The following is a 22,730-nucleotide window of genomic DNA, read 5'->3' as shown; positions in this document are numbered from 1 at the left end:
TCGTGTCCTGGTGAGTCCGCAACGCGGCACGACCCAGCTATGGCTGTGCTTGCCACTGCAACTGCTGAACACCACTGACGCAACATCTGCTTCCGTCGGCTATTGAATATATAATGAAAAAATGTGTTGGAGAACCCCCTAACCCCTTTTGTAGTTGTAAGTCTTGCTTGCTGTACTCACTCGCTATATATGGTACGAGGGCTGGTCTGACACCATTTGCAAGTTCCCAGTTTGGCCCTGGGCATAGGATCCTTCACCCAATTCACACCCAAAAGAGGCCCACTGTATTACAACCTCCCTGTGTTTTCCCTGTGCACCGTAGCCATATCAGCCCAAGCCGCAGCAAACATTTCTGCATTAAAAATCTGAATCTTAATTATTGGAATTAACCTTAAAGTGCAATAAATCCCATTCATACACAATACTAATGTTTCAGATTTGTGAAAAATTGGTACTTTTATAATAATGTGAAAATTACTCGTGGTAAAATACACAACGTACCTTGTACAGCTTGTTGCGCATTATTTCAATGTTCATTTCATCAAGGTCATTTTCTGAGAGGCAGTCTTGAAAAAAAGTGGCTGTATGCAAAAACATGTAATCGTAAAATACAGCAGTAAATGGGAAAAAAACACTTCTGTGGCCAGCACAATGGTGGCCCTGCTAAGTAGCAATTGCATCACAGATCTTGACTACATTAGTTAATGTTATAAAAAGACACACTGCACTTACACAGTTCAAAATTCAAGTCTATGCCCAAAGTCCCTTACCCATACATAATCATGCATACAACTCCTAAAAATGACCAATAGTTTAAGTTGAAAGATTTATTTTATTTATTGTTTTATCTTATGTGTCTACAGTGTGGTGAAAGGAACATTTCACTTTACAGCACCCGAAGATGGCACTACAAACCTTTGGTTTGTGCTTCCTGTTGTGCTTCAAACAAGAGTTATGCTATGTCTACTTGTAAGGCGCACTATCACTCTGAAAGCAGTGATTTCAGCTGGTGCCTGCTGAGAAGGTGTGTGTCTGCTTAGCCCTGGCTAGGGTAGGTTAGTTAATTGAAAAGCCAGGTCTTCAGGCTCTTGCAGAATTCAAAACGAGAGGAGGATGCTCTAATGTGGAGTAGGAGGTAGTTCCATGCTTTAGGAGTGAGGTACAAGAATGCCCATCCTCCTGATCTGGTTGAGTGGATGCATGGGGTGTGGGTGCATAGGATTCCTGCAGAGCTGAAGTGTCTGAGTGGTTGGAGGAAAAAGAGTGACATTACTTAGCATAAGAGGTTTGCTGCTATCTAGATAAAGGATATCCAAAACCAATACTCTGTTCTGAAACCTAAAAGGACAACTTACAAAATTATTTTTAAAAGTCGTGAATCTGCTCATTCATTTCTTCCTACCATTTAAGTAGATTTCTGGCTTTTTGGTGATTCACAAATATGTACAAAAGTTCTCATGAAAATCTATAAAAGTCATAAGTTTTAATGAGTACTCTTGCTGCCCCACACTTATTCTGCAGGACAAGCTGCAGGAGTAGTTGTGGTGGAAATGTGCATTGCACATCAAACCTTTTTTCCATTTGATAGTCTTCCTAGGAAAATACTTAAAAGTCTGGAGCATTACCACTTAGCCCATCTTTCTTTTTACAGTCCTCACATAAATGAGGTGAGTCCTAAGACAAATAACTCTCTGTTTCTTGACTGGTGAGATAGTAGATTCCTAATAACTAGTTAAAAATTTGTATTTAATATCTTTCCAAAGTTATGTTCTTGCTTATCCCCAGGGAGCAATCATGTTTCTATAAATTACACTAGACTTCCTAATGTGGACTACTTTGCTAAATTCACCAGGGTATTAAGGCCCATATTTATACTTTTTTAGCGCCGCATTTGCGTCATTTGTTGATGCAAAAACAGTGCAAACTTCCAAAATACAATTGTATTTTGGAAGTTTGCGCCGGTTTTGCGTAAAAAAAATGACGCAAATGCGGCTCTAAAAAGTATAAATATGGGCCTAAGTTTGATCTGCCAGCAAACATGTCTTTGAAGCAAGATCTGCGTTTTGCAATTATATGTGTATTTGCAACTAAATTAGATATGTAAGGAAAATATAATCTGCATTGGAACATTGGAATGCTGGGGGCTCCATTGAAAACAATGGAGTGCTGCGGGCTTTTACTGGCCGGTAAAAGCCCGCAGCGCCAACATTCCAAAGTTTGCTTTGTTCACAGCAACAGCTGTGAACAAAGCCTCACGGAGGCCGAGGGGATTTAAATCCCCTCGGGCTCCGTGAACATTTTTTTTTTTAATAGAACATTCTGCCCTGTGTGGCAGAATGTTCTAATAGCCTTAGAACCCGCCGTAGCGGGCTCTACCGGCTATTAAAGTCCCTCTCCCTTGTTAAATGCCCTCGCCTTCGGCTCGGGCATTTAACCCGGGGAGCGGGCCTTTAATAGCCGGTAGAGCCCGCTACGGCGGGTTCTAAGGCTATATTACAGAACAACTGTGCTGGGTGATAAGTGGATGTGCATTATTCGCACATTTTCAATTGGCTGTAAGGACTTACACCTTTTGTGAATGATGGTTGGAATGAGCACCGTCATATATGCTGTCAAAACACTACTACGTGAGAACTACGGCCATGCCTAGCTCCACATGTCCAACAGCTTGGCAACAGTGTTCAGGGGAGGGATGGTGGCCTTCCAAGAAGGAAATTCCGAAAACATATTTTAAAAGGCCTCTTTTTGTGGTTTGCTGTGGTTTAATAATTGTTGGAAATGGCCTTTTTTGCAGGGTGATCCCCAAATGTTTGAGCTCTGACCTGTTTTTGATCCTGTGCTGAACTTAGTTTTTGCTGGCTTTAGGACTCTGGACACCTTACCACCCCCTGATCAGTGCTAAAGTAAGTACTCTCTATCTAAATGGTATTGGTGATTGGTTTATCCATGATTGTCATATTTAGTTTACTAGTAATCCCTAGTACAGTGCACAGTGTCTGCCAAGGGTCTGTAAATCAAATGCTACTAGTGGGCCTGCAGCACCGATTGTGCCTCCCCCATGAGTAGCCCTGTAAATATTTATCAGACCTGCCATTGCAATGCCTGTGTGTGCAGTTGTAACTGCCAATTCGACGTGGCAAGGGCACCCACTTGCCAGGCCCATACCTTCCTTTTTGCTACATGTAAGTCAAAGTAGGCCCAAGGCAGCCCCATGGGCATGGTGCAGTGTAATTAAAAGGCAGGACATGTACTGGTGTGTTCTACATGTTCTGATAGTGAAATACTGCTGTATTCAGTTTTCACTATTGCAAGGCCTATCTCTCCCATAGGGTAACATGGAGATTATCTTTTAAGTGTAATTTCTCATTGAGATCCGATAGAGATATGGAGTTTGGGCACTCTGAATTCACATTTTAAAAATACATCAGTTTGAAAATGCCTCTTTTAGAATGTGGCCATTTTCGTGCTTAACCATTCTGTGCCTCTGCCTGGTTTTGGAATACATGTCTGAGTCAGGATGACAGTTGGGCTGTTTGTGAATTCACTCTAGAGAGTCGCACAAAGGGAGATGAGATGTGCCTTGCATATCCTGATGGGCTAGAGTGGTGGGAGGAGCTGACACTTGCACCTGGATAGGGCTGTGGCTGACCTTACACAAAGCAGTCTGCAACTCCCTGGAGTGTGTCTGGGGCCAGGGCAGGAAAGGCAGGGTCTTGTGCACTACACAGGCTTTCCTTTGAAGTTTGCCTACTTCAAAGGCAGAAATGAGTATAAATATTGGACCTCTGAGACCACAATTTTAGAATCCTGGGCTGAGGACATTCTGCCAGGAAGCAGAGATAGATGCCGTAGGAGGGACTGCTACTCTGCCTGTTGCTTTGCTTTGCTGTGCTGGCCTGATGCTTGCTGCTTCCGTCCTAGGAGTGAAAGGACTGGACTTTGCTTTCTACATCCTGATTCTAAAAGTTCTCCAAGGGCTTGGACTGAACTTTTTTCCTGTTATCCTGTTAGAAGTCTCAAGGGCATCAAAGACATTATCTGCCAGCATCTGGGCTCTCTTTCTGAGAGTCCTGACTCAGCAAGTGGTGCCAAATCCAAAACCTGGGGCCTTGGAAGTGAGTTCAGTTACCAACCAAGAAGAAACCACGTGCATTGACTCCAGAGCAACTTTGGTACCGGCGCCGCTGTCCGACTCCGTGCCGCTGCCTGCACCCGAGCCATGGTCCCCACTCAGTGCAACGATCGTGACTGATGCTGCAGGTATGACGCAGCTGCAGTGCCTCTGAAATACGGCCACAGTGCCCGAGTGTGTATCACCGACGTCCATGACACCAGACTCCGACTCCGATACAGCACCTGTGGCCCGATGGTGTGATTGCGACCCCCCGAAGCTGACGCCTTGCATCTTGACCTGCTGGATTCATCGACTCCGCCGGATCGTAAGGAACCGATGCCTCGCTACCAATGCCACATTACCTCCCCTGCAACCGTAAGGAACCTCCCCTGCCTAGAAGTAAGGAATCAACGGCTAACCTCCCCAGTAGCAGTAAGGAACCAATGCTGCACTGGCTTCAGCGACGCGTTACCTCCCCGACTCCGTGCAACCTCTGTGTTTCCTCGCTTTCCAAAGATACTTTACCAGGGGTCCATGCGACTCTGTGACCAGCCGGCACTACCTCGCTAGTGGTGTCAGACTGTTGGGAACAACTACGTCAAGATGTTGTAATAACCCCAGTTGGAGCTATTGTGTTTCTAATCGCTTTATTGAGATTTAATCTTTAAAAATGTGTATCTTTGCTTGTATATGTTGGATGTTGGTTGTTTTGGTCTTGTTTTACTCTAATAAATTGCCTACTTTTCTATACTGGTGTGGAGCACTTTTGTGGTGCTCTCACTGTATGTGTGTGTGTGTGTGTGTGTGTGTGTGTGTGTGTGCGTGTGTGTGTGTGGGTGTGTGTGTGTGTGTACTTATCTATGTGGCTCTCGTACCCTGACTAGAGCGAGGGTCCCTATTTGGACAGGGTGCAAACCACTGTCAACTAAAGACCCCATTTCTAACAATAATGCTTTTTGTTTATTCCTGGATAAACTGTGCAGCCATAATCGTATTCCTCAGTGGGGCTGCAAAGCACTCACGGTCAATAAGAACTGATGTGTAATAATCTCAATACAATTTCAGCATCTATGCCAAAAGTGAATCCGTTATGGGGCTCTGCTTGTTCACTGCATCCCCCTTTGAAGTCGTGAGGCAACTTCAGGTGCCCAACCCTAAGTGCTGGCATTTGCCACAGTTTTTTGGAACTGGGTGAAAAGCAGTGGTTGCACTTCCACCTCCAAAATCTGGACATCTGTGTGGAGAATGATGTTTGACACCTCTTTAACGAGTTCTAATTTATAAAAAGCAACTTAATAAAAACATATCTTGATTTCTTTTGAAATGCGGTGTTAGCTTTTTATTGTAAAGAACACACGTTACTAAGAATAAATAGGAAATATATTTTTCATACCTAGAGGTGTGTCCACTAGAATTGCATTATAGAGCTCTGCTGGAGTTTGTGCAATGCTCACTGCTTCCATCTGCTCAAAGCTCCCGAGAGGGTGGCACTTTGGGACCAGTTCCGAAATTGGTCGTTGGTGCAATGTCCCAGTGATCAGCAGAATGACGTTGTCAATCATATAACTGTACCTGAAATGAAAGAAAAAACGGCAAGTTGAAGAAAAATTAAAAAACAATTGATCGGTTCAGTGATTTAAAATAGTGGATGTCTTGTAGTATAGTTTCTAGATGGGGGAGGATAGCTGGAGAATGTATTCCCTTGATCAGTTAAAAAATATCCATGATTTATGAGATTTCAAGTAAATCTATACTGCTCAGAGTCCAGCTTGAACATCAGACTATCCTTGAGTCACCACTAGAAATCATCTGTTCTCATAGATGCAAATAATTCAACTCATTTATTTCATTCAGTAAATCAGCTGGCTCCCTCCTCTAAACCTTACTTGGCAATCCACCTGAGATTAGCTGAACCATTACATGTTGTTATTATTATTACGTCCTTCCCCTCTTTTTTCTGTTCCACTAAGCCTTAGGACAGTTTCAATGATACCATTTTACCTGAAGCCAACCCCTGACCCAGAGGATTTAGCCAGTTAATAGTTATTTTCAAATCTTCACTTTCCTTCCAAATTAGCTGAAAGTAACACAGATTCGATAGCTCACAGTGAATACTTTTTAGACTTTCACCATTATGACGTTCGCACCAATGATGATTAGGAATGCATTGGAGCCTTGATGCTTCCTGACTCCTAGGTGGCTTTAAAAATAGAGGACAATATGATCCTTCTCCAAGATCTTTCTCAAATTTTGGTCACCCTTCTAGTCCTGATGAAAGCTAAAATCGTTTCTGGAGGCTTGTGTTGCATTAACTTACTTTCCCGTCAAACACTGGAAAGACTGATCTGCCAGACTGAATCAGGGGTAATCTGCGAGTGTGTAATAATTAGCACACAACTTGTAATTCTGTTCCCTGAGTAAACGCTAGTTTACACAGGGATCATAATGTAGCCCTTCACTGGTAATGAGGGCCTTGTTGAATTGTTTCGAGTTTGGAGATGGCCCATCCACCTTATTTAGAGTGTATGCATAGGTATACACTATAAATACTACAGGCAGGACATTCGCCAATTTTAGCAAATATCCTCCAGCCACTAAATTAAACTCTAAAACAAATCCTTAGTAGAGGCTAAAGGTGACACAAACAGTAAGGAAATTGTGGGGATCCAGTGCTTTGCTGCTCTTTACTTGCAGTATTTTCAAAAATGTATCTTCTGAGGGTGACCTTACCTTGTGAACTAGAAATGATAATGCCTCTTCCTCAACAGCAGTTGGGTGCATGTGCTGCCAGATTTAGAGATGACTGCCGCTGTGGTAGACCTTTTTATCCTAAAATGTGCCATGCATGCACTGGGGAGCAGCTTCAGGGAAAAAACAAGCTGAGGAGAAGTTTTGCAATACCAATGTGACCTGGCAGAACTTCTGTCACCTACAGGTGTCCTGTATATAGACCCTCTAAAGCTGTGGTCCATTTGCAGGACGTGCATAGGTCTTGTCCCATATGGGCTGGAAGTCTCCACCATTGCTAGTGGGACATTTAGAAGGTTAGCTATCTCGCACCAGCATGGTTTCAGTGGCATCCCAGACAGAAGGACTACCAATGAGAATGGCTTCTGAGTGACACATCGAATGCCCTTTCCTCTGGTGCAAAGGCTGATAAATGGGTTATCCCACTGGCAGCACTGTGCCTCCCCCACACTATCTAAATCAGGTGGTGGAACACAGGTGTGGGTGGATGTGGGGGGCATTGTTTGGTAGATGTCTTATTTTAAGGCAAACGTCCCACTGCCGCCTAACCCCATGTTTAAATGACCCTCAGAATACCTTGCTCAAGTTGAAACATATCAACAGTATATATCCTACTGGAGACATATGCAACTCTGTACAATTTAAAGTCAATCATCAATAAAGACAGGATTTTGGCCGAGCTATGGAAAGCTAGACAACAATAGAAGTTATTGTTCACTGGCTTCACCAGGGGTAACGGGCTCACTACGGTAGAGGTTCACCTGAGGTGGGAAGTAGGTCAGAATATAGGGGCCAATAAAATCCTCCTGCATAATTGTATGATGTTCTTATCCCTAGTGAGGGTTGTTTGTGAGATGATTATACCCCACCTAGGGACTCAGAAACCCTGTGGAGCAACAGGATGGAATATGGAGTGGGAACAATCCCAGCAATACACAATATAAATAATATTATACACTAACTTTAGAAGAAAGGCAATTGTTAATACATATTTGTACGTGGTAATAAAATGCGTACACCATCTCCGTATATCCAGTATGACCAGTTTTACCCTGAAATGTACTACTAACCAATAGACACTCTGTGAGTAGAAGGAAATGAGAAAAATCATAATCTCTGGTGATGTGGCCTGGATAGGGGGAATACATAATGTGCATAGAAGAACAGACTGGTTGGAAAACTGGTGGACTCTGGGTTTCGCAGCTGAAATGGGTGAAGTGGAAATCATTCTAACCCAACACATGAGAGATCTAATGCTCTCCAGACATCCCCAGACTAGTGGATCCTCAGAATTAGGTTTGTATCCAGGCCTAGAGGACAGCAGCTCAGCAGCTCAGCAGCTCAGCACCTCAGCATCACACCTTGCCTCTCCCTTGATGTGCAGGAACAGAAAAAGAAAGACAGACAAACAGAGGATGAGAGGGAGAGAGAGGGAGAGAAAGAGTGAGAGATAGAGACTCTGCCTTCAGGGCTGGATTTGCCCTCCTGTTCCCTAATTGCCTTCATGAAGTGAAACTCAGCCCCTACAGAAAGTTTTTTTTCTTCAAATAATGGTGTCAGTGTCAAACTCAGGCAATTCCTTCCTCCATGTGTGAAGTGTTCTGAACAATTCTGGTGACGTTACTTTGTCATTTCATGTATGGAGCCAATCAGGACCAACAGGGATGTCCTTTCTATTCATAGGTTCCTTTGTGGAGGCCATGCCTGTATCTTGACTTCTCCCAGACCAAGGTGTCGGTAGATCAGCTGTTCTACCCACTGAGGTAGTTACCCTGGTGGGTAACTACACCCCATCATGCATTGATTACAACCAGATGTGCACAGGAACATGTGGAGCCTTTTGTAATGTGTGAGCTGCCCACCAGACAATACGTTAGGGTATCTGCCACATGACTTATAAAGGGCCTGGATGCATGCTGGATGCTGAGCATTGGGATCAAATACAATCATATCAGGACTGAAACCACACAACTAAAAGCACACAACTTACAAGATATCTCCTCTGGATCTATTCATATAGTAGGTCATAGATTGGATGTAATTTTCTCCAACCTAGAGCTAATCACTATTCAACAAAATTCACTATTTACGTGGAAGTTCCCCACCTTCTCATTGAAGATCCCAAATAAAATATCAACTGAATCCACCCACTCCACTACAACGTACAAACAGTGGTACAAACTAAACATGCTGTAAATTGGAATCACAACTATTCATAAATACTCAGCTAGAACAAATAAACTCAATAGAAAAACTCTATGAATTAATAACCTTAGTCTTCAAAATACTAATCCCACCAAGGGATCACTGACTGAATATCAGAAACAGAAATTTTGTGTGGACTTAATAGTGTGTCAAAAATATTGAGGACCAAAATATCGAGAAAGTAAGTGCAAATAGGTAAGCATAGATTTACTAGATTTTAACTCCACACGTAAGTACCTTGAAGATATATATATCGTCAAAGTACATATAGGTGGAGTTATATATAGCAAAACTTTGCTCACCTATCGAATCTTACATTCACAATATTGTGTCAGCCAATGAGAGATACACATGAAACATGCATGAACGTGCATGCCAGATGCCTGTGTATGCATTAATTGTATCCGTAAAGATGACAGATTGGAGGATGACCTAAGAACCTGGGCAGCCATACGTTCTGATTTGAAAGAACCCCCAGATGCTGTCGCCCCAGAGGGGTCAACAGAGATGGTCCCAGGGGGGGGGCATTGTCACCACAGCAGGGGGGAGGTGTGGGGCCCTGATGTGAGTCAAGCTTTCCCTGACACTCCTTCACTATCCACCCACACAAGATTATCCCTTACTACTTATCGAGAGACCTGATATAAGAGCAGCAGTGGGGGTGGGGGCTTGTTGGGGATTTGTTGATCTGATAATATTGAAGATAACATTGTATACCAATTGTTTATTATAATAATTACATCTTGTATCCCAAGAAACTTCAATAAAACGAATCTACCGTATGAAACAGGAGGACATGCTTCTGACAGTTTCTTAAGAGCACAAGTCGAACCCAATAACCAACAATACACAACACTGACTAATAAGCACGGGATTAACCACGAACTTTGTTTTGCAGAGTGCTACCTACTATAAAGCGTTTCAACGCCTCGTCAGGGGCAGTAAGCGCTACATAAATCCAATTGGACTACATCTCTTAATGCAGGTAAAATCCATTATAGCATGTCCAAAGTTCAGGCAGATGTGGCAGCAGTTAATTGTCTTCAGGAGCTCTCGTTTGCTCAGAATGTGAGGCCCCTGAATTACCCATTAGTAAGGTGCACACTCTTACAGAAGTAACTTGAATAGTGGAGCAGACCTTAACAAACAACTTAGCACATAAGAGGGGACGTATCAATGTGCCACATTCACTAAATGCTGGCCACTTCAATCAAATGTGTTCCAGATCACCTTTCTGCACAAACACGTTCGTCCTGCACGCTTCGTGTCACATGTAAAGTCTGAACTATTGAAACACCAGGTGTGATAAGGTTGTTTCTTCTGGAAACCATACACGTGAAACGAATGATGGTCTGTTTTTAAAGCTGCTGTTTTCTCTTTAAACTCCAGAGGTTGAATGCTTGTTATCGATTCACTCAAATAAGACAAGACACTCGTTCCCCTGCAGTGGTCTCTAGAAAACTACTATATTTTCTCTGAAAAGGGACGACCTCCTTTCTTAGGAAATGTCGCCCCATTTCTCACAGACACCGGGGAGCCATCTCACAGGTACCGGGGAGGCAAACTTTCCAAGCGATTTGACTAGGGTTTGCAGAGGGTAGAACCTTATTTATTGCTCCTCATTACCGACAGTGCTTAATCACACATAGTTGCTGATGCGATGTGGCAGCAGAATTGTCCTTTTATTTGGTTACATTAAATTAAACTAGGAAACATTCTGCAGAGAGTTCTTCCCTAGATGCCCCAGTTTAATGCTCAAGTTCCTAATGACATGGTCTGCATGCACACAACATACATTTAAGCGCATTTTTTTACATAGCTCAGCTGCCAGGGAAGCTATATTCCAGCTAATTGTACTCCATTTGTTATTGCACTAGCAGTGATCAATGAAACCTTACTTAGTATTAGTGTAGTAACATGTTGACAGAAAACATAGTGTAGCCCCAACCGATGTTTATGAGGACGAGCTGCCACTGTGTTCCTGGCACTGATTTTGCCCCTTCTGAGGTCAGGGGTCGCAAAGGCAGGGCCGGGGGTCAGAAAGGGCAAGTGAGGGCTAAGGCACAGAGCATGGCCATGGACGTCAGCACCACAGCAGGAGCAGGCTAAGCCAATGTAGAGGGAAAGATCAGTTGGACTGCTGATGACACATAACTACTCACAGCTACCACGAGATGGAAGAGGGCATCTTCTTCTGTATATCTGCACTATCACATAACTCCTGTGCGGCCTCAGACCTCCAAATTAGGATTCACAAGATGGTGTCTCCCAGTAAGACCAGGAAGAGAACGTGGGAACCAGTCCCGCCACAAGAGATCTATCAGTAACCAGCATGGTTCTGTGTCATTTGAAAGGCAAAGCTACATCACCACCCAACTCTAAATAAGGTACCTTTTACCAATTAAGACCAAAGGAAGCTATTGCGTTCATTTGCCCATCACTAACATCACGCAGAGAAGCAAACATATACAGTTCACTAAATCAACCTCAATTTGTGTAATCGAAAGTTTTTCTGCCAAATGCAACAACCGAGATCTCCCGTCTGTGTCTGCTATTCCAACCCCAACTATCTGTATATGAATGAGACCACCTCCAGCCAGCTGCAAAAAGCCACTCACGTGATGAAGTTCAGAAAAGTAGCAAGCGGCTCAAAGGCATGGTTTCTGAAGTAATGAAATTCTGTCAACAGTTTTTCCTTCAATTTGTCATCGATGGTGGACACAGTCAACGGGCCGGTCTCATTCGCCAGGAAGCTGCCATAGTCAGTGGACTGCAGGTGTAACTTTAAATCTGAAATACAATTAAAAACATCAAACTGATACGAATGTGAGGATTTACAGACTGCAAAGAAAACATACCTCAAAATGCCCAAAATGGCAAAGGCCATCAACGTTGCTTTGGGGTATAGCCATTTGCAGCTCGCTGCGCTGTGAAGGAACGGGCGGCATTGGGGGGAGTTGGCGGGTGAATAAACATTAAATCATAAACATGAAATCATATTTTTTTTAAATTAAAACTTACCTTCCTTGCTTTGTCGCCGTGCTGTTGCTCCTTCTTCCTGACAGGAGGCACAGACACCCAGCCTGCCCTGCGGCCAATCCTGATGCTACTCAGAGCAGTGTTAGGATTGGCTGGGGGCGCCCTGGCTGGGCCTGTGCTTGCTCTCACCAGTCTGGCAACATAGTGCTGGGCTAGAGAGAGCACAGTGCGCATGTGTATTTGGCAGTACATATGCGCCCTGAGGACATCCCTAATTCCCATCACCCCGATGCCTCACCCCTTTAACAACAAAATCATACAAAACATGGTTTATTAACGTTTCGTTGTAAAAGGTTTGCAGAAGCTGCTGCCGGCAGGGCCGAATTTAGGGCAGTGTGAGTGGTGCAGCCACACCCGGTGCTAACCTGGATTGGGGGTCGCTGACGTTAGGGGGGCTTTGTTTAGCAATAACTTGCAAAACCTGCATTTAAAAGCACCTGCTGAAAAATTATTTGTGCTCCATCCTCCAGGAAGCAATTAAAATGTCAAGGTACCTCTTGTGATTAATGTTCCTGCTGGGGAGAGAGATAAGAATAGCATAGAGGGTTAATGTGCCTGCTACAAAGAACAGAACTATATTTTATGTGGATAGCTGAGTGAATTAGTAAACCCAGCCTTTATAAGGGCTTTAAAACAAATTAATGTAAGTGAAAGGAGGGCTATGGAGAGATGAGTGGCACATTTGCTGGGTGGTAGTGAGGGAATCTGAGGAGGTGGTCATGGGGTGGAGGAGCGCTAAAAAAGACTGTCACAGAAGGTGGGGATCTTCCATGTAATAGGTGATTTTTGTTTACGCCGGCCCTGGCTGCTGGCGGGGGGCAATGCTCCTCCGCCATAGCAGAGGAGCCGCCGCTGGGTATAACCAATAGCCTCCTATCAGTGCTCAATGGCTAAGGAAAGGGTAAGCAGAGAAATGTGCAGAAACTAAGCAGAGGTAATAAGCCTTGTTCAAATTCTGTGCCTGCTACAACCCTCATGATTTCTGAAATCTGGGTTAGTAAGAGCAAAGCCAGGAGTAGCAAAATGCAAACTAGGACTAGCAGCTGTTACCTTTATCTACCTATAATTGACCCTCCATCGGTCCACTCCCACTTCTAAATGATGTGCTACTTCATTCCCATACAGTGATTCACAATTCCTGTATCCAGGAACCTACTCCAGGCAGCAATCAAGCATAGTTCTCCTCGAACAACACACCCACCATGTTGTTAAGTCAAGTATGACTAGCATCTCTCCTATTTTAGATCAGGTATCCAACACATATGGGATCAGGTGTGACACACTACTGAAAAATGTGTCCTTGTCGAAAGACTTTCCTCCAGTTCCCTGGACAGGTGCTAACCTCTCACTCTCAAGTGGCCTGTAGTTACAAGGCAAGTCTTTAGACAACCCGCAAATAAAGAATTAAGGGCCAGGTGTAGCTAAAATCTGGATTGCGACTCGCAAATTGCGACTCAGACCGACTCGCAATTTGCGACTCGCAATCCAGAATGTAGGATGGTGTCCCTGACACCATCTCCGACTCGCAAGGGGGTCGCAAAGGCCCACCTCATTAATATTAAGGAGGTGGGTCGCAATTTGCGACCTCCTTGCGAGTGGCGGCACTCACAGGGATGGTGGCCTGCTGGAGACAGCAGAACACCATGTCTGTGACTGCTTTTAAATAAAGCAGTTTTTTTTGTAATGCAGCCCGTTTTCCTTGAAGGAAAACGAGATGCATTACAAAACTAAAAAAATTAAACGTTTTCGTTTCATTTTTTCAGAGCAGGCAGTGGTCCTTAGGCCTGCTCTGAAAATGTTTTTTTCATGCCATTCACAAAGGGGAAGGGGTCCCATGCGGACCCCTTCCCCTTTGCAAATGGGTTACCACCAGTGTGACACCGGTGGTAACTGCGATTGCTTTGTGACCGCGTTCACGGTCACAAAACAATACAGAATTGCGCTGCGACTCGCAATTAGGAAGGGGAACAGTCCTATTCTGCGAGTCGGTAACCAGGTTACTGACTCGCAAAACGGGGATTGGGCATCGTGATGTGCTTTTTGCGAAAAAAGGTTTGTACATCTGGCCCCAAGTTCCTAGGACATTTTAGATTGAAACTTTCTTTGTCTTTCTGCCTCTTTGTCCTGCCTTTTCTCACTTTGGGAGCAGCACAAAGTACTGTGTAATGACGCTATGTCCTGTTTATCTCTTCTGAAGGGGACTTGTTCTTTCAGTATTGGCCTGTTTGCCTTGCACTGTGGGTGTGTGTTCAGTCCCTCCTCCCCACCAGCTCCCTCTGTAAACATAAACCAACATCAGAGGGGGGCTTTTCCAGGGCCAGCTCACTCTCGCTCTCTTCCTCTTGTTATTTTCAGTCTGGGTGGCAATAAAAGTTCAGTCAGTAATTTACAAAGCTATGAGCTCTAACTCGAGCAAACATGAGACTATTGCATTCTAAATGCTTGTTTCTTCAGCAGTCCGTTGTTTTCTCACACCCATAAACCCCACCCTTTCCTCTGTGTTGCGTCTCTCAAAGGATTCTCTCTGCACAGATTTTGGAGCTGCCTCAACATGGTCACAGCCAACTCTTGTCCTGCCAAGAGGCCAGTCCAACCTGCGCCTACCATAGAGCACATCCAAGAGCTGCTGCTCCCCTCTCCCAATTTTCTCTTAGCTCCAAAACAGTGCGCATTATGCCATGGGACACAGCTTACATGACGCTTCTGCTTTAAACATACCATTCTTGTAATACACACTGTTAGTGGCTTGGATTTCAGTTTCGCCATAGCTGGTCACTGCAATGGGAGTCTGCTGCTATGAAAAGGAAGATAGGCTGGGAAAACAGTACAATCGTGGTGGGTGGAAATTGCCAGCACAATAACACAGAAGCAAGAGTGTGCATGTCTGTGCACTTTCAAGCCTGCGGCACAAATTTGCTGGCCTTTAATACTGGACATTGCACCTCACATGATTTTTCAGGACTATTCAGTAGCTTTGTTCAGCTTGCACCCCTGCAGAGTACTGTATATGTTGCACTAGTGCCTGTAATATGCAAGAGAGTATAAGGGCATTTAGATGCAGAGATGAGCGCACCTTTGATAGACTTTGGTTCCCATTGTTTTTAGTGCTCCACACCCATATTGCTTTCCTCACACTTGTTTTATAAAATAAATAATATTTTCTGTATTTGTTTTTCTTTTTAGTTGCTGATCCAACTCGAGTCAGTCACAAAAAAGGGAAAAAAACAGCCTTGTCAATTTTTTTTATTTTATAGCACCCAACATTAACATGAAAGACTCAAGGGGCACTCTGCACCATTTATTGTTGTTCAATGTTTGATGTTTATAGGCGTTACTGTGCCTCTTCCCATGACACCCTTCATCAGTGTTTTAGTCCCAATAGTTTTTGGCATAGCACTGTTCTTTTAAGTATGAGTAGTCATTGATAGTACTATTTATTCACATTCAAGGATTTGTAAACACAACAACAGTCTTGCGAAGAGCTCTGTCTATGGCAGTACTTGAGTGTCATAGCACCATTTAAGGTGCCCAGGCTTACTGAGGTTTAACACTGTTCCTTCAAGAGCATGGAGAACAGCATTAATGCTGTGCACATACTAGACGAGCCATAAGTGCAGCCATATATTCACTTGTACCTCAGACAAGTGCCTTCAGTCATGAGAGTAGTTAATAAGAGGCAAGGCCGCAGCTCTATTCACTCGTTTGCAGACCTGAAAGACATTGCATAGAAGCATTTATTATATTCACTCATACGCTCGCTGTCTTATGCTCACTATTGCCACCAGCTTTCAACAGGAGTGTTTCCATTTTTAAATTGCTTTCCATTAAAATATAAACTGATACTTAGTCATACCTTTCCCATCAGGTATGATTACGCCAGAAGAACTCAGATATCATGTGAAACACCAGGACAGTGTGGCGTTTAAATGTACTTGGTTTGATGCAGCTCTTTCTTGCAGGTTTATTTTAGACTCTTTGAAATGTCCCTTTTTAATTATCACACTCTTTACTCCAGGATTTTCGTTCCTGGATAAAGGAGTGTTTAACATTGTCACTATCAACCACGGATTACCTCTACAAAAATTGTCCGGCAGAATCTGAAGTTATTTATTTTTAACCATGCTGTTTGGCATTGGGAATGCTAACAGGATAACAACTACTGGCAAAGTCAATAGGTCCCAAAGGTGAGATCTATTGGCTTTGCCGGTGCACGTTATATAAGCACGGGGACACTCCTACTTGGGTTTCAAGCAGTCACAATAAGTATATAACATGCCACATTTTGGCAGTAATGCTCTCTCTGTTAGGACATAACCTAGGGTCCAGTTTAATTTCTCAAAAAGGTCCATGGGTATGATTTATGAATAGTCTTAAGTGAGTATTAATTTAAAGGTGTCACAACTTGGAAATAATCTTTTCTGCTTTAAAACTGAGGGGATCATTTATATTTCTATGTACCTCGTTGAAGCCATAACAGATGCCGAACTGTATTATTGAGTTATAAAACCATTGGCAAGATATTCAGTTGAAGGTACTTCGTTTAAAAAAAATATTTGCTTTAAAGCGCTAGAACCCTGACACACACACACTCACGCAGTTTAGCACATTCACACACAGTCTCTTTCTCTCTCCCTCTCTCTCTCCCTGGCACACACACAGCCGCTGAACAAAACAAAATACAATGGTACTCATGTTATTAACCTAGGGATGAAAACTATATTATACTGCCCGATTTCAAAACTGTAATCTTCACGTAAGACTAATGGGGCGATTTAGAGCCATGAGAAAGAGCTAAAGTGGATACAAATATTATTGTAACCAATTTTCCTCTAGCTACCATTGGAAGCTGAGTGGAGATTGCCCTTGCTCCGGTCATTGCAACTATGATAACCAGCCTGATTTTCCGTGTGCATGGATGTATGTGTGTTGTTCTTTCTACATATCTGCATGACGATGTGATGGACGCCGATGTATGTGGATGTTGTCTACATGCACCATCCAAAGGCCAGTCCTACTCACTGCTTCATGTCACCCACTGAAATACAGCCATGACGTTTTCACCCCTTCCATGAGTCACACGAGGCTATCGCGAGAGGGCCTGGTCTTTAGAAGCCCTCCTTCTCATTTGCTCTCACGTTGCACTATGGACATTGTAGTCATGAATCATTCCTATTCATGCAATGAGAACATAAAACTTGTGAGCGTACAAACAAACATCTGTTTCTGCTGTAAACCTGCACGGTTGGTAACCCAGTGAACCAGACCGAGCCTCACCAGCGCGAACCAACCCTGGGGAAGCCGTGCTTGTCGCCAAACAACCAGAGGAAAAGCACAGTCTGCTTACAAAACACGTGCCGCTCGCGGTCTTTCAAGGTCACGGAGGACATACGCGCACGCGGAGCCGAGAAAGCTAACGCTCTTATGCTTTATCACAAAGCAGGTGCCTTTGAAGGGGCTGCAATGAATGTACGACCAGCAATTGTAACTGCTGCGAAGTCTGAGTTTAATACAGGGCACAAGTCCTAAAAAACAGAAGCGGGGGCGCTCATCAAGTTAGGCAGTATGCAAGTGACATTACGGCGCCTAACGTCCTACGTGGCATTATAGGGAGTGACATAACAGGAAGTAACAGCACCACCTATGACTTTTCAGGAAGTGACATCGTAAGAAGTGACATCATGTATTAAGCCCTCACACGTATGTTTAGCAGGTCTATCAGAAGTATATGCAAACACTCCTCATTTAGACAGAAAAATCATTTTTGTAAGCTACACATAAACTGTTTGCTTTTGTTGCATATAGCTTACTTTACCAAAGGACTGAACAAACTATCTCCGCAAGGCATAACAGTCCATATGCAGCACATTTCCATGTAAGTTAAATTGCTTTAGCTGCCTGTGCATGTAACGCATACCTGACACAAGGTAACACAACGCAGGGCAATGTGCTGCCTTCCATTCATGTTTTGTTTCTTAACAAATCCATGCAACTGGAATGTGTGAGGCACTGAAATCCCAAAACATATTTTGCATCAGGGTTATGCCAGAAAAGTGACGCAACTCTGATGCAAAACCTGCGCCTCAACTTATACATTTTGGGGCTTATTTATGAATGGGTTGCACCATGCTTGCACCACGCAGTGTGGTACATGCATGGCCCAAACCACTAAGTCATATTTTTGAAGCCACGCAAAGTAATTTTGCATGGCTTTAAATTGCTTCAAAAATATGGAGTAAGGCAATGCAGCACAATCCTTGCATTTTCTTACTCTGCCCTGGGTAGGCGTTCCATGGGCATTGTGGTGGGTTATCCCACGCAACTCCCATAGATTCTGACGCATGTCCAGAATAACAAGGACTTGTAAATCTAGGAATGTGCCAGAATCGTACACCTACCCAGGAGAGGCATAACAAGGAGAAATATCTTTATTTCTCCTTGTTTTTTCCTCTTTCTATGTGTAGAGGAAAAAGCCTCTCAGGATTGTTTTTGTGCAGGAAGGTGTCTCTTTTAACTCAAAAACAATCCTGCATGCAACGCAGGCACCCTTGCACCATGGTGCAAGGTTGCCTGTGTTGGTGCTAGGCTGCCAAAAGGGTGCCGGCGCAGAGGGAAAGGACAGGAATGCCATATTGGATAAATATGGCATATTCCTGCTCTTTTCCTGTGATGCAGGGTATCATAGTAAGGGGACTTGCTGTGCTGCCCTGCACCACAAAGCCCATAAATATGGGCCTTTTTTTGTAAAATCTCTCCCACACAAAATTGGTAACAAGGAGAAACAGGACAGTAAATCTGTTCTGCTCAATTGGTTGCAAAGTCTGAGTTATGAAATATCTTATGGGGTTAAGGCACCTGCTGCAGAGATCTCTGACTTTCCAGTACATCTGAAGGAATGTTAAGATAACTTTGGTATTTGCTGGAAAGATCTGTGTTTTGCATAGGCACCCCGTTTTGACTGAAAGTAGCATTGAGGGTTAATGTGCCTTCTGCAAAGCACAGCATGTAACATGCGGATGACAGTTTTTTTTTTACATAGATAGGTGAGTGAGTTACTGCTTTTAACACAGAGATACTTTTCTTAACTGCAGTTCATAAATTGTAATCCTACTAATATATCTCAGTAAGCTATGAAGGGTGATATGTGACTTCTACACCTTGCAACCCTCACTTTCTTATGTAACATATCCTGAACACTGATGTACATATGTGTATGATTTTTGTCAATGTAATGAGCGCGTGTGATGTAAAGTGCTCTGACACCCAGCATTTTAATGAATAGTGCTTTAACAGAAATAAAATAGCAGTATATAAGTTATTTATTGTGCAAAAACTGGGGGAGACAAACACATTTGACAGTCTTACAGTGTATGCATATCGCTCATTAACAGGGACTAAAACAAAGTCAAAAGCATGCTGCTCAAGCAGATGCAAAGTGCTGGCATTTTATTTCCCCTCCACTGTATTTGCATCAAGAGGTGAGGCTCCAGATAGCTTCCATCAAGGGCACTCCAACAAAGAAAGGCCGGATGGGCCCTTAAAGCTGGCTGTTGTTATGGGCCAGCTGGAGTCTTGACTTGGAAAGACCCCCTCGTCGCTTGCACATTGTTGCTCAGATCGAAAGCAGACAATGTGCAGGCGCTCCTGAATATGTCCCGGTGTCTGAAAATTACACAGCGACAAATTCAGTGTTTTACAGTGGGGCCAAACTTCTTGGCAGGGAGGAAGGTGTCCACCCAGTGAAAATAGTGTGTGTACCCCTTTAAAAATGACATGTCCGCAAATATTTTTTGGGGTGCATCAAAGGGGTCCTTAGGCCCCCAGCACCCTGGGGTTTGCATTTCCTAATTTGCGAATTCCTAACTGGAATTTGCAAATTAGGTAAAGCAAAACCATTTGCACCTATGGGCCTGCAGGCCCATAGGGATGAATGGAGTCCCATTCTCTAATTGGTAATAGCGATTGCGAATTTTAAGAAATCACTATTACCGACTCGCAATCTTCATACATCCCATTTTGCATTTCTTAAATAGTGATTTCTTAAAATTGCTTGATATATCTGGCTCTAAAACTTGAAACACCTTTATTTGTGTGAGAATGAGATCCACAATCACTATTTAGGTGTCATCCTCAAACATATCCTTACACCCACCTGCCATGAGCTCATTCTATGAGTGGAGCCTGCTCAGGTCAGCCACATGCTCCTGGATTGGTAGAACAGGCAGTCGAAGGGGATTCTTTCACTCGCATGGGGTAATGCTGCATGCAAATAAGGCAATAACCTCTATTAACGTCACAACCACTGTAGTTCCTGGACCTTCTCAATTACATGAGCGGCTCCGCGGCTCCTCCTGTAACCCACGCCTCTGAGGGGCAAATGGCCCAGAGGGCTCTTTCTCTCGGAGTGTAGACTAGGTGATGTAGTACCAGGGCATCCTCAATCGATGGCTGACAGCATGTATGAGATTAATCAAAATATTCCATGCAGCTGCTGCTATCACTTTGAGTACAAACACAAAGACAATTGAAGGCCCTTCTGTGTCCTCTGCTGACTGAGTGAATCTCCCAACTATACATGCAACTCAAGTTGAGAAATGCTGGCTACAGCAGAGCAAAATCAATAAACCGTCCGTTTGATGGTGGAATCGGTGAACAAATTACAGTCTCCCAAACTTGGGCACTGATAGACGCTCACACAGATACAAGCAAGTCATGACCCAATAGCTCCTGGTAGAACTGCACAAGAAAGGCCCATTATTCTGGCAACACTGCACAAATTGCAAGGAAGTGATGAGATCAGATGTTATTTGCATCACTGGTAAGAGGCAGCAAGGAGTTTTACGTGAAATATAGTAAAGCCTGGAAGCAGAAGTGAATGTAGAGGGCAGCGAGCAGGCCCATGCAAGGGGAAGGAGTGGAATCTCATGTAGCTCACAGAAACAGAGGTGTTTGAGAACCTGTAGCGAGCTCCAGGTCACAGGCCCAGAGTGGACAAAAAGGGAAGCCGAAGAAAGGGTGATGAACCTTTATGTGTGAGCAACAGATATCTACTAAATAACACATCGAAATACCGGGAAATCTCACCACCCTCCTCGTTCTTTGTTTTTCGGCCTTTGGCTTTTGAAAAGCCTTTTAGATACTTCCAACATGTAAAATGTTTTTTTTTTAAATGAAAAAAAGAACTTCGGATTGGATTACGCTTTAAGGCAATTTTTACTCTAAGGACCTCGGTTTTGTCTTTTTGAGGTTTCGTTCACGCTCAGCTTTGATTTTTATTAATCTGCTGCGTCATTGTTCAGGCTTCACCTGTTATTAATGAAAACACTTTACACTTCGGCTTACCACTGATTGCAAGCAACCAGAAAATTAAACCTCTGAAAATTTACTAATTTACTATTTTAAAAAATACTTCACAAAAAACTTCACCAAGTTATCAAAAGTCCCGAATTCATGTCACCCTTTTCACATAATCTCGGCAAGTAAATTAGTTAATGTGTACACAACAAGTAAAAACAAAGCCAGCATGTTTAGGCAGTGTTGTCCTGGTTTCTGCCAATGTGTCAGTGTGTTTAGTGCAAGCACGTAAAGTGTGCTAGTGTAACTGGTAGTTCCCGGATACACTCAGTTTGATTTTACAATAAGAGACAAGGTGAACTTCAGAGCAGACCATGCTCCCCTCTCCAGAGCACCGCCTGCATCTCAACCATAGCTAGGGGGATGTAGGCCCTTGGTATCACCATCTCTGACAAAAGCTGGATTCTATTTATTCATCAATCTATCAAATTAACCATGTCACCAAGAGGACATTTTTACAATTTTTCATTAGCCCCCGTTCTGTGAAGGTAATTGTTTTGAGGCTGCGGTGGGGGGGTCTGGGGGGGGGGGGGGGGGGGGGTGAGGGGATCAAGAGATGTAAGTAGCAACAAAATTGGTGTCTTCCATATACGGCCTAGTGCCTAGAGACCAGTGACCCTTCCAAGCGGCACTATATAGTTTAGCCAAGCATTGTTCAAGATTTGCTTTGCTCGCACTCCTCATTCATTCAGCCTCGACCCTAAGGAGCGCACAGAGATACGAGGGAAGAGAGAGAGAGTGGTGGTTTTGCGACCCTCACCTTCCAGCGTTTCACACTGCGCTAAGTTGACGTAGTCTGTGCTTGTCAGGATGCCGGCCTTGAACCCTCGGACCAGCCCCTCGAGGTAGCCATGGTCCACATTAAAGTAGAATTCCGAGCCGCTGGCCATGATGAAACCAGGGGCAGCCTCTCCACGCAGGACGCAAGGTGGAACGTCTGCCTCCCTCGAGATGACGAGCACCGAGTGGCTGTGATTTCCTATCAGCTGACACTGTGGGATTTAGTAGCTAGTTTCTTCCGGTTTCTTCCCTGCAGTCTTCGGTCTGTTCCTCTTTTCTTATTATGCAAACATCTGTCGTAAACCAAGCACTGACTGAATCCGTCCTGTTCCAGTGAGAGAACACAAACTACATAGAGCAGCTTCGACTAACGCAAAAATAGAAGTCTGCCGCTTAACCAAAAAAAACACCATGCATATCTCTTTTGGGACATTAGTGACGCTACAAGTGTCCACGAGCCCCAATCCAATGACAGAAAATGGCTCCCTCTCCT

The 22,730-nt window shown here is 43.8% G+C and overlaps 1 protein-coding gene across 1 annotated transcript in view; it reads right to left on the bottom strand.

Annotated features, from left to right (window-relative positions):
• Window positions 1-22,443, bottom strand: part of ATP6V0D2 (ATPase H+ transporting V0 subunit d2) — a 56,749-nt gene extending 34,306 nt beyond the window's left edge. The window contains exons 1-4 of the mRNA XM_069220435.1: window positions 22,218-22,443; window positions 11,686-11,857; window positions 5,508-5,686; window positions 502-581 (exon numbers count right to left, since the gene is read on the bottom strand). Of these exons, the coding sequence (XP_069076536.1) occupies window positions 502-581; window positions 5,508-5,686; window positions 11,686-11,857; window positions 22,218-22,347 (561 nt within the window). The 5' untranslated portion in view covers window positions 22,348-22,443. The remainder of the gene's footprint in view (window positions 1-501; window positions 582-5,507; window positions 5,687-11,685; window positions 11,858-22,217) is intronic.
• Between the last annotated feature and the right edge of the window lie 287 nt (window positions 22,444-22,730).

This window comes from Pleurodeles waltl, chromosome 2_2 (genome assembly GCF_031143425.1).
Source record: "Pleurodeles waltl isolate 20211129_DDA chromosome 2_2, aPleWal1.hap1.20221129, whole genome shotgun sequence".
NCBI classification, from domain to species: domain Eukaryota; kingdom Metazoa; phylum Chordata; class Amphibia; order Caudata; family Salamandridae; genus Pleurodeles; species Pleurodeles waltl.
This window is presented reverse-complemented; position numbering and strand designations above follow the sequence as displayed.